The sequence below is a fragment of the Epinephelus fuscoguttatus genome, linkage group LG18, assembly GCF_011397635.1.
Source record: "Epinephelus fuscoguttatus linkage group LG18, E.fuscoguttatus.final_Chr_v1".
Classification (NCBI taxonomy): Eukaryota; Metazoa; Chordata; class Actinopteri; order Perciformes; family Serranidae; genus Epinephelus; species Epinephelus fuscoguttatus.
The window spans coordinates 19852195-19865160 of record NC_064769.1 but is presented as its reverse complement, the minus strand read 5'-3'; the positions used below and the strand labels follow the sequence as shown (position 1 = coordinate 19865160).

The window sequence follows — 12966 nt, the reverse complement described above, 5'->3', positions numbered from 1 at the left end:
GCATCACTGTGCGATTTGACTGACTCTAATGTTCGGTGACATGATCCAAATTCAACGGCTTCACCTCAGCAAACAGGTCGAGCACAAGCAGCACCGACCGCCTCCTTTGACCTCTTGTCTAAAAGGCTAAAATTGGTTTCTAGGGAATGCAACATGCACTATTGAGCACAGAGGGAACAGAAGGCATATGATAAGATGCAAATGCCACATTAGCGCTTCACTGAGCTCAGTGCAATTCATAAAGCACATGCAGAATTAGTTTTAAAGGAAGTCAGCAAAGTCCTGATCAATACTTTAAGCCCCAGTGTTGACATACTGCGCAAGCTTTACTCTCCCATGTGCTGGGACGACACAAAACACAGGGAAACAGTTCGAGACAGCCTGTTGTGAACACCCAGTCAGACAGTACACAGGGTCCAGTCACATAGCCTTTGGTCAGGTTGGGGTCACACCATGAGACAAACATGCACCAACAATCAGGGGATTCAAGGAGACCACAGCAGAGCGGACCTTACCTTCTTGGTGAAAATTTTAAGCGACTTTACAGAGTTGCCCATTGCAAAGAAAAATCCTCCTTGCTTTATGTTTTCTCTCTAACCGTGTGTGTGTCAGTGTGCCTGTATGTGAGTGTATGCATGTGTGTTTGCATATGTTCCCGGGCATGCATGGGAAAAGGAGTGATTAGAAAGGGAAAGAGGGTTCAGTGGGTCATTGACTAATATAAGAGGACATTTGGGAAAAGGCAGGGAGAGGAGCAGAGATATCATAGGAGGTAGAAGGAGGGAGAGGACGAAGGAGTGTACGGGGAGGACCTAGAGGCAAGGTACAAGGGGAGGGACACTGAGACAAAGGAGGAAATATGTAAACAAGGACGAAGGACAGATCAGAACAACACAAAGATAAGCGAGGGAGAGGAAGCATGCATGTGATCAGAGCGAGATGCAAACGCCAGGAGTAGGAAAAGCAAGATTGCTTATTCATTCCATCCTCTCTCCTACAGTGTCTTTCCTCCCTCCCCTCTACCCTCTCTCTCACTCCCTCTCTCCGTCCGTCTGTCTGTCTCACGCTCTTTTTCCCTCGCTCCCTCCCTCTACTCCCGCTCACTCCACAGTTTTAAACCATCTATGCGAATGTGACAGAAGAAGCTCGTTCGGACAAGCATATTACCTTCCCCTGAGCGAGACACTGGAGACACTAATCCAAACATGCACACACACACAAACACACATACACACACTCGATTAAACACACATGGATGTGGGGCTGTGGAGCTAAAAATATAACACACGCTTGCTCTTCAACCCCTACTCTCTCATATTTCTCCCCACTCTTCCCCCAGCATCCAACCCTCTCTCTCTCTCTCTCTCTCTCTCTCACACACACACACACACACACACACACACACACACACACACACACACACACACGTAGAAGCATCACAATGTCATGTTAAGCTTGAAGGGCACGGATTCAGATCAAAGCCAAAATATGCAAAGAAATGACACACGGATTGTGAACCACCAAGGATGCGAACCAACACGTGCAAATGCAAACACACACAGTGAGGCAAACAAATGCTCTCTCTCTGCCTCACTCATACACACACACACACACACACACACACACACACACACGCATTTATTGTAAAATACAATGACACTGGAGATCAAACACCTCTAAAACCAGCAGTGGAAAATAATGTGCAGGTACTTATGTGTTATTAAGAGTTACTTGTACTTGCATTTCCATTTCCATTTCCACTTTTATTTCATTACATTTCAGAGAGTAATATTGCACTTTTCACTTCACTTCATTAATTTTACAGCTATATTGACTTTGCAAATTTAAATTTAGATCACTGTGAGCTGTATCAGAATGTAGGATGGTGTTCTCTCACTGACAGAAGGGAAAAACATTGTCTAAAGCTGCCCCTCTACCTTACTTCCCTTTTAAAAATCAAGTCCATCTCTCATCACTCACGCTCACAGGAATTTTTATCCCTTGAAACCCCTCAGATACAGTACAGAGCTCGCTAAATTAGCTTTTAGTTTTTTCACCCCACATAAATGGAACAAGTTACAAAAGGTAATTAAATTAGACAGGTAAGTGTTGTTACGTATCATTTCAAGTGTATGCTAGATGATATGGTTGTTTTACAGAGTTGCTGCTTTGGTTAATTGACAGACATGATATTTTATACATATTACTGTTTTTATTGTTGTGATATATCCATCCTTTATGGCAGACTCCATTTTCAATTCTTTAACTCTTACTGTTTTTTATTTCCAATGCTGTTTATAATTCCTGGTAGATATTGCCTATTTATTGTTTATATGGACTTTTCCCATCACTTTATTGCAATTATATATTTGTATCCTTCGAGCCCACTGAATGTGAACTCAGGGCTGTAAAAGAGCTTAATGCTCAGTTAATTTTCCCTGAATACACAGTGGTTGATGATTAAACATATGAAAAAAAATATGATCGCTTATAAAATGTGATAAATTGTTATATCTTCATTTGCCAAGGTGTGTATAGAAATGGTTTGAAGTCTCAGCAATTGTCATATAATCAAAAGAGGCGTTACAGGCATGACAGGCAACACAACAACATCGGCCTGTAGTGTGACATATAGCATACGTGTCAGCAGAGCTTTATCAACAACAACACCAGCATAACATGGCAACAGCAATTATTTATCATCCCTGTCATATGGTGGCTGATTTCACCCTCTGCTCGGAGGTTAAGGAGCTTGTGAACCTCATTGTTTCCCTAATTTGTGGACATTTTCAGTGCTATATTTTTCCTTTAAGTTAGCTGCTAACTGCTACTTGCAACTTTAGAATCCCACGCAGTGGGTGACACCCATAACATGTTGTCGAAACATAAAACTGTGCCACTCATGACCTGTTCTACTGGCTGTCCATCGTTTCAGCACCTTGACTGCACGTTTTAAACCAGTGGTCCAAACTGGTGGGTTACAGTCCAAAAGTGGGTTGCACATCCATTTTGAATGGACCACAAGTGACTCACAAACATGTTAAGTTTGTAAAAAAAAACACACTTTATTTTTAAGTACAGTGAATTTCCAGCACAGAGCTTTTATTTTGAAGTGCTGTTTCCTGCTGTAGAGTGAGTGACTGATGGACAACAACTTAACAGAGACAGCAAACTAGCTCGACAACATGGCCAAACACAAGTATGACACTGAATATATTACACTGTTTGAGCCTTTAACTATTGAGTAAAAAGGTATCTGTGCCCTGTGGCTGGACTACTTGGGAACCACTGCTTTAAACAGCACGGCGAGGCAGCATAACATAACCTGAAATTGCCATCTTGAAGAGGCAGTGTAAAAGGGGCTATAGACAGATGGAAACAAGAAAATGAACAGTCACCTAACACCAGATATTTCTTGCTAGGTACTAGGTAACAGACATGGCCACAGCAAACAAGAGTAAAGTCAATACTAGTCTAGACTGATAAATAGCCCTACAGGTAAAGGAAAATATGCATTTTTGATTTAGGGGTGAGCTGTCCCTTTAAGCCCCTTCAGACTAAACAGTTTACTTTAAATTATAGCTGCTGCGCAACAATGGTCGGGGCCGGGCAATTTTAGGCAAAATTAGGCAATTCTGAGCAACACACACACTAAAACAAAGCATATCACAACATAGATGTTGCATCATATAATTATGGCATGCCCTTCAAATTGTGGATGAGTGGCTGAAGTGATCAGACTCATAATATACAAAGGAAAGAAAAAACTCAAGAACAAGAAAGTAAGAATAGCATTAACTGCTAGCAATCATGAACAAACTGGCCTGATCTAGCTTAAAGCTAAACATTATCCATGGTGACAAAGACAAAAACATTTTTTAAAATGTAAAAGTAGCTATTGGATAGACTCTGCATATTGACTGATAGCTAAGCCAAATAAACAGGGAAAAGAGACAAGGGATAACAGGGAGTATTTGTCTCTCCGCAAAACTGCCTGGATCATAATTATTTTAACCTTAGTAGTCTCTACATAGCATGATTCCTGAACATAAGATTTTCACATTAGAATGCCCATTCTGCCTTAGCTGAGGCTTGAACTCACAATCTCTGAGACTGAGGTCTGTCTTCTATCTCACTGAGCTAATTGGCAAGTGACAGTTCATGTGTGGCTTCATAAATTGACTAAGCCAAGCATCAGGGTGCTTACAATAGCCATGTGCTGTAGCACATATGGTTGATTTGTTATGAATTTTCAAAGTTTTGAAATTTATAGGCTTGCTGTAGCGCCACCATCAGGACTATTGTCTTGTGTTTCCAGTTGAGGACATCTGGCATGGGACTGGACCTTTATGAAAAGCTTGGGGAGATTTCTCATACGGAAATATTGTATGAGCTGAGGCTTGAACTCACAATCTTCAGCACCAAGAACCATCCTCTATCTCACTGAGCTAACTGGCAAACAGAAATATTACCTGTAGCTTCACAAATTGACTAAGCCAGTCATCTGTGTGCAAGACAGCAGCTGTTAGTGTGTAAAGGCAGAATTCAAATGGCTGTCATAAATTCAGTTATTAAGACAAAAATCCGAAAATGCTCAAATTGCATCTAGACAGCCTGGAGATGTTGGTAATTTGTTTGTAACAATGACTAATTTGCTCCATAAGTGAAAAACTGATGTTTAAAAATGCCATTTTTGCATTGACTCCAATTGTTCACATTAGAGCAAAATTCAAAATGCTGTTAAAAAAAATTTCAGTTTTTGAGATAAAATTCTGATATTTTTCAAACATCATCTACCGTGACTCCAAAATGTTGTCATTTTTTTAATGAACATTGAAAATGTATTTAGCAAGAATTTGCAAGTATATGTTTACAATACCGTTTACAGTCAAACATTTTGATGCACTGTAGGCTCAATTTTCGATAAATCAAAAATCTGTGTACATCGTTTGTGTAGGACATAAATTTGCAATAGGTTTAAATGTACAAAAGTATTGGGGCTACATTTTGGTGAAAGTTGCAAATCTGTGGCATATATGGTTGATTTGTTGTGAATTTTCAAATTTTTGAACTTTAGAGGCTTGCTGTAGCGCCACCATCAGGACTATTGGCCTGTTTTTGCAGCTGAGGCAATCTGGCATGGGACTGGAACTTTGTGCAAAGATTGGTGATTTTTCACGCATGGGAAGTATGATTTCCTCGGAAGAAGAAGAAGAAGAAGAAGAAGAAGAACATGCAACAAAACAATACCGTGCTGGCAGCTTAGGCTGCCCGGCCCCTCATAATACTTTCCATTCTCAGTGTGTGCTAGAGGCTACAAGTTTCCACATCACACTTGTATAAGTTTCAGATCGAACCATGATTAGCTTCCAAACAAGCTGTGATGTCATAAAGTCATGCTTGTGCTTGTCTTAAGTTCAGCACAGAGAAACTTTCTCCCTTCAGGAGATGAATTACAAAACAGCCTTCTAGTGTCAAACTCTGCACACACATCATTCTGCAGAGTGAAGGTCAAACATCCAAGTGGAGTAACGATGAGCAAAACACATTTTCTAACTTAGGGGGGCTTTAAGGATGTGAGCAATTCTTCTACCACTACAAACCATAATACACAGTATAAAATCCTCATTTCAGGTTTTTAACAGCTGCATTCACTCCTGAGATAACTTCAGCATTGGCCATTGCAGCACTAATAAGTATCCTTATTTCCCTCTGCTGCTCGACCTTGTCTATTCTCTTCTATTTTAATAAACACATTCACGCCGGAGTCGCTTCAGATCTCGCTCCCATTCAACATCTCTGCGGCTCCTCTGTGTTGTTCTGCAGATGAATCACCCAGCCTCTCACCGGAGGCTCATTGTGAACTTCAGAACACATCAGACGTCAGACACAGGAGCCGTCAGCTCTCATAATGTCAGACCATACATAGTGTGCACGGGCATGAGATCCATTTCTCCCCTCTCTCTCTGGCTGTGTCCTTCTTCCTCACCCCTTCTCACTCTCACACACCATTTACTTTACATAACTGCTTACACACCACATACCGACAACATTTCACCAACATCTCAGGAGAACATGTATCTGAATATCTGAGGAGTGTTTGTGTTCCTACAGCTTTCCAGGATTTAAAATGATTTTTGCATTGTACACACTATGCACAGAAATCTATATGCACTAGACTGGAAGCTCATCCTGCTTCATCCACAGCCATCGAGTGTGTTAAATGAGCTGAAAGATGTCAAGGGGGAAGGAAGGGATTGATGTAATAGCAAGCTCTCATGCGTTCAGCAACCTGACATTGTTCTTTTGCTATTTCAAGGCAAAATTTTGTGCCCATCTTTTTATTTGCAAAGTGGAATAAGATGTAGTCATGTCAAAAATTCCTCTAAAGTGTGGGTTTAGCTCACAACGTATTCTGAAGTGAAGATAAAAGGATAAAAACAGTGACTGTGAGATTTTTCTGTGCGTATTTTTGTCGTCAACAGAGGACGTTTAGGGTGGTGAATACAGTGCACACTTGCGTCATCGTCTTGTATTTGGGCTAAGACGTCACAGTTTTATCCTACAGTTGATTAAGTCATTTAAATCCAAATAGCTCAAATCACCAGCTTTCATGCAGATTACTCTGCTGTTTTGGTGTTATTTCAGATACACGTTCAATAAGTGTGGTTAAACGTCTAGTGCGTCAGCGGGAGAAAAAAAATATTGACATGTCTCATTTCAGTCAATTAAACCTCTGTTGTTTCTCCTCTGACTCATTTATCCTGTGTCCTCTGTCTCATTTCCCTGTCTCTCACTGACTTTCGCTCTCAGCCTCAGGTCTGCATGAATATTTAGCATCATCACACACACGCATGTGCTTAGAATTGCAGCACGTGCAGTTGTGCGCGCAGCCTTTTGCATTTCACTGCCTAATCCTCATCTCAAAAAAGGGATTTAACCAAAGAGTGAATTTTCTACCTCCTTCTCTGCCAGCGCAGATATAAAAATATCCCTCTGTGTCTAAAAATAGCCTGTTATACTCTAGACATACTGGAGGCATATGCTGTGGTGAATGCGATGATCTTTCCTTTCATTTCCACAAAGCTCTTTCTCTTTATTCTGCTAATTTTGTCTTTTGTTGTAAAGCATGCCTCCTCTCCTTCACTCCTCAGACATCATCAAGGTCAGCGTGACCCCGGCAGAGGAAACAAGGAGAAGAAGAGATATTTTGTAAAAGCAAAGAAGAAGAGGAAAGGGAAAGGCAGACAGGAAATGTCAGGATGGGAGCAGGAGAACCAGACGAGGAAGTGAAGGGCTAATCTGTGTTTTAAGACCTTTCCTCTCATTGTCTCCGCCGCTGTCAGGTGGGAGCAGGGAAGTGAGAGTTGATGAGCGCTTGTCTTATGTAACAATCATCAGGTCTGCCAGCACTTTCTATTTTATCCTTTGTCCTCCTCCTCCTGATTTGTCCGATTGCCTCGCTTCCTTCACTTTCTTTTGCTGCCCTTTCACTTCTCTTGTCTCACTGATGTGACACACAGTGGACTGTTAATCTCCCTCACTCACACACTCTTTTGAGTTCAGACCCATTAGTGCGAGCGGTGTGTGCTCCCTCTGCTGGTTAATACGCAGATTCTTTCATCTAAATTTAATTTGAAAAGAAAATCATCCGCTCAATTATAAATCTCTCTACAGTAGATAACAGAAGTCCTAAAATAAGAGGTCTGTAGCACGTTCCCAGATTCCCACTGAGGGTTTTTGTGAGCAAGGTCACTGAAGGTCACAAAAGCTGAGGGATGTGGATTGTTGGAATCTCCTAAAATAGAAACAGAATTTCTACAGGGACATAAAACTGCTCATGTTCCGTCCTTGATCAAGGTGTCTGGTGCAACCTGGATAGTTTAATGTGCAGAGATGTGAGGTTACTGGAGCCTGCATGCTTTGAATGTACACATTTTCACATTGAAATGTTTTATCTGAATCACAGCAACCATCAAGATGCAAAACACACTGAAGCAGCTCGCCGCATCTCACATTTGTCCTTACTCTAACCCCCACATTAGCCTTATTTTGCAACCATGATTCATTTTATGAATACGAAAGCGTGGATTATAAATCGGCGGCTCAGAGAAACATGACCGCACATGCTGGTAACTTGCTCTTTTGTTCAACTGTATCTCAAATTTGCTCTGTCAGGTAGCATGTTCGCCAAAGGATCTGAATATTCTTACCAAGACAACAACAACAACAAAAAAATAAAAAACACTCTGTCCTCTTCCAGTCTCTCGTAATCAGGTCTTGATGGGCTATTTTTAGCTTCTTTCACTGGCAGCAAATGAGTTCTGTTGGGATTGTATGCAGATCTTGATGTTACATAAGAAAATGTGAAAAGAAAGAGTAGAATTGTAGTGTGCAACATCTCACCCTGCATTCTGCGGTGCACTGCCACAGCTATTCAAGAAGCATTAAAGGCATGTTATTATGACTGCGTGGTCACTTGAGAGAAACAGCTCCGGTAAGGTGCTGAGCAGGTGCAAAAAAAAACCTCTCTTCTATCAGTTTCTTTCTTTTCATGCTCACACACATCTTACACACTGATGTGCCCAACTGAGTGGCGTCAAATGACTTCACATTGGCATCACAGGGACTTGTCCTCTTTAAAAACTTGATGATTCAGTCACAAAACATGCATTCATCATCGCTGAGTGTCTGAACTTTTTTAATGTGAGTTGATAACTGAGTAATCCTGTTATTTTTTCACATCTCTCTCAACAGAAAATATCCACAGCTGCCAACATCACTATCCAAATAAACAATAACCCTGTAAAACTGTTTACTGTTCTCCCAAAACTCAAAGTATTTCAGGTGGAAAACATAAGCAGTCATTTATAGATTCGATGGCAATGACAAAACATCTGCTATTTCCACACACGTCTGCAGCTCCAGAGACTTTATATAGCACACCGCTGCATGGATTTCGCCTCACTGGAACCCCTAAGACTGATTGAAGCTCTGGCCTGGATTGAGAGGAGTTATTTCTGGAACACATTAGCGTTCGGGGAGGTAATTGTCTCCTCTTGAGCTTTTTATCATCAACGCAGAGAGAAGGATTTCATTGAAACAAGAAAAAAGATGGGAGGGAACAGACAGCCTGCTGTGCTGTACAACTGCACGATGTGTTGGAGTCACAGGAGAAGTGTGGCAGACAACTATTAGTAGGTGAACGGGTGATGCAGGGAAAAGAAATAACACCCTTTATTTGATGTTAACCCACATATTCACCTCAATGTGTATCAGTATATTAACGTACTTACCTGTGTGCTCATGTGTGTGTGTCTGTGTGAGTGACAAGTTCTCATCATTGACAAGTTTTCCACACAGCGGGAAAGCTGATCCCCCTGCTGTTGCTCAGGTGACAGGCACAATGAAAGCGGCTGTATTCATACTGGGATGCATGACAGACTGCAGCAACCCCCGTCATGAAAGTGATGGATACCAGATACATACAGGAACCAGATTTGGACTGAATGCGTGCATCCATTTTTAATCTGCTCAACTGGGGTGACCGGAGGGCTGCCAGCTTCACCTACATCTCACCCGTGAACCTCCACCTGCTGTCAACCAATCAGCTCTGCGGCAGTGATACACTGTCAAGCACCCACAGCTAAATGTTACAATAAAGGAGTAGAATATCACATAAGTTTGTTTAAAATACGGACGTAATGTTGAGTGAGAGTAAGCCGCTGAGACTGATATATACCTGCTCCCTCTTATACTGGGATTAGTGTAATGATTGGATTTTAGTCCTATGGATTTACACTCTCACTGATGGACTTTTAAATTAGCTGTCTTATTTCTATTTGCTTATTTCCCCACCTATGGCTCCAATTGCACCCCCAGCTGTCCACAGAGGGGGATCTCTCTTTGAATTGCCTCTAAAATATTTCACTTGTTTTAGTTTTTGGGGAGTTTTGCCTTGTCTTTGCCATTTAGACTGAGTATGTGAAACCAGCAAGACTTGACAAAAGAAAAAAGACTGCATTGGTATTAAGGTCCTTACATTGTTCTTAAATTTAGCCATCTGAGTATTGAAGTTGTGTGCCTGTTCCCACCAAATGTTCTGAGTCTGGATTCTTGATTCATGCTGCTGCTGATGTATTTACTCTGCAAATTGAAATTTTGCCCTTTGCATTGTGTTACAAGACAAAACTCCCACACATTTGCGCAGACGCACACTCTTAAATCGACTTTTTTGCTGAAGTCCAACAAACAAACTTATATCTGCACAACTGTTTCAAAGGTTTAATGTCCTCTCCATGCCCCCTTACCTGCCCAAAGACTGACTTCACTATAGGATGGAGGCTAGAGTCATATTCTGACGCGGTTGCGCTCAGTCTTTTGGATGTGCGGCTGGATGCGGGCTTGACAGGTGCGCTTGTCGCAGGTGGGTCAGAGCTGAGGCTGGAGGACGAGCCGGTGATGACTCTCTCTCTGGGTTCGAAGAAGAAAGCCGCGTCGTCCGTTTGCTTAGGATAAGAAGGAGTTGGAGAGGTCCTCCTGTCCTGCTGGGCGCCGCCCTGGTGATGCGCTGCAGGAGGCAGCTCGCCTCGAGAGGAGTCGTGGTGATGATGAGAGTGTTTGGACCTGGTGGACTTGCTGCGCTCTTTCTGATGCCGGCTCGTCCGGTGCCTCACATCCTCCTGAGCGTAACCGTCATCCGGCACGCTCGTCTGCCGGTGAGAGTGGCTCTTCTGCGCCCGGTGATCACCAACATTTCGAGAGTCTGCATGTCTTGGCTGGCAGAGAGGTCTCCGCGCGCTCGTCTCGCAGTCCTCTGTCCAGCCTGCATCATCGCAGCCTCCGGCCCCGGTGGGATGATGGTGAGCGCGGTGGCTCCGGTGATCTCGCGGAGCGCTACTGGAGTGCGCAGACCTGCGGTTGAACCCCGAGGATCTCAGCAGAGAAGTAGTGGACTCGCTTTTGGGGAGAGAGGAGCTCATGGTTCGCTTTCTGTCGCTTGACAGACAGAGTGAAGCTGCTGGAGGCTGGAGGTCGAGCAAAAGAAAAGAAGGCAGTCCTCCGCCACGTGCAAGGTGTTCAGCATCAGCCAGTTGGACCAACACTCTCTACTAATCCACATCCACGCACTCGACCATCACTGCACAGTCCGCGGGGGTGAAGTTGAAGCAGCAGCCACCTGATCGAGCATTTGCAGTGAAAGTGAAGTGCAGCTTGATCTGGCAGCCGGGCGCTCCGTCTGACGCTTCACAGGGGGCTCCGCTAAGTTTGGATGACAGCACTGTGTTGCGTTGCCGCCTGTCTGTCACGCAGTCCACGCGTAAAGTTCATTAGGACCAACGTCACTACAGATCATTCCTCGCATAATGAGGCGCTTCATTAATATCCCTTTTCTATTTTGTTATTGCAGTTTGAACCTTTCTCTTACTTAAGAAAACACAACCTTAAATATTTCACATCTGCGGACAAATGATGTCAGACAGACAGATTCACCAAAAAAATCAACAAGTGGCTGCTGACACATTCGTGCCAAAGGTCAGAGGTCTTTTTTAAGCATGTCAGAAAGTAGCCCTGTGTCCTACAGACCTGTAGTGTAACTAACTATGATGTATATTGAGGACAAATCCCCCCGAATATTCAGTCATGCTTAAAATGCCCCAACAGCCTGACAGTTTTTGCAAAGTGTTAGTGTGTCATAAAAAGTCATAGAAGTCATAAAGAGCCTTAGTGTGTGCACTTTTCCTGTGTGGCCTTTAATCATATGCTGGCTCCCTAAAATGGCACCCAGTTGAGAACCCCTGATCTAAGATTTTTTTTTCAAAATCCTCTAAAATGATCAGTTCAGATGTTGAGTTTCTAAAAGGTGTTGATTTTCTTACAATTTAAAGACTCTGCACCAATGCAACATATATTCAATACAAGAGCAAACATTAAAAAGCATAACACAAAAATGATGACAAAGTGAAATTCCTTTACACACTTCAGCAGTTTTGAGCTATAAATAGTAACATAACCTTTTTTGGAATTAACACTGAGGCTCCATTTATTCATTAGTCAGCATGGGGATAAACAAACAACTGCGATGTGATATACTAAACAGAACTATAGGCTGTTAGAGCAAACATAGGTGCAGATTTCAGAGGGGGCACAGGGTCCCCTTAATATTTAGATCATGTGCATTTGTCTCACCAATAAAAACATGAAAGTAGCAGAGGACTTTTATTTTGGGGAAACATTTATTGCCCAAATTGATGCAGAAAAGACCCAAACTGGTGCATAAAAATTAACCAAAATGCAGGAACTTAAGTGTTAAATGTTCAAAAATTTCTGGGAGAGGTCTCCCAACCTTCCATTTTCTGCGTCTCCACCAATGTTGAATTTTGAGAGCATGATTTATTTTAATACTCTCCACTAAAAGACTGGAAATGCAGTGTTACATGGCCATTGGACATCAGTGTTTTTGAACCAAAGAAAACATTGAAAAAAATTAAACAATCTACCAAATCATCTTTCTTCTTACTGTATATTCCAACAAATTCACAGATTCACTTTCTCCTCAACCTGAGAGTCATATAATCTTCATATACCCAAAGATTTCACTATGATAGGTACATTTTCATTTGTTAGAGTTCCTAAACTATGAAACATTATTTTAATTTGGTTAAAATCACAGTACAAGGAATACTAAGCAAGCAAATTTTAGATTATATTTTGGTCTCGGTTTTATTTATTTATATACTCGATATATGACAATGTCAATATTGTTTTTTATTATCTTGGTATTGCATGGCCTCTTTTCCTCTCCCTGCACATTTGTTTTTTATTATTTCTTATTTAGTTGGTTTGATTCTAACTTGTGTAAATAAATAAAATTCACACCAATTTTGCTTTCCAACTTCTGTGAGTCACAAATATTTTTGTTGTGTACACACAACACGGTTGCATAATCAGGGTATAATAATGGTG

The 12966-nt window shown here is 41.9% G+C and overlaps 1 protein-coding gene across 4 annotated transcripts in view; it reads right to left on the bottom strand.

Annotated features, from left to right (window-relative positions):
- Positions 1-12966, bottom strand: part of cabp1b (calcium binding protein 1b) — a 42651-nt gene that overhangs the window by 10531 nt on the left and 19154 nt on the right. Inside the window, exon 1 of one of the 4 annotated variants that reach the window (XM_049603539.1) lies at positions 10311-11872. The exons of 1 other annotated variant lie outside the window; for it this stretch is intronic. In XM_049603539.1, the coding sequence (XP_049459496.1) occupies positions 10311-10982 (672 nt within the window). In that variant the 5' untranslated portion in view covers positions 10983-11872. Of the gene's footprint in view, positions 1-515; positions 1097-10310; positions 11873-12966 lie in introns of those variants that run through there. 2 more of the 4 variants (XM_049603540.1, XM_049603543.1) reach the window with 2 other exon arrangements.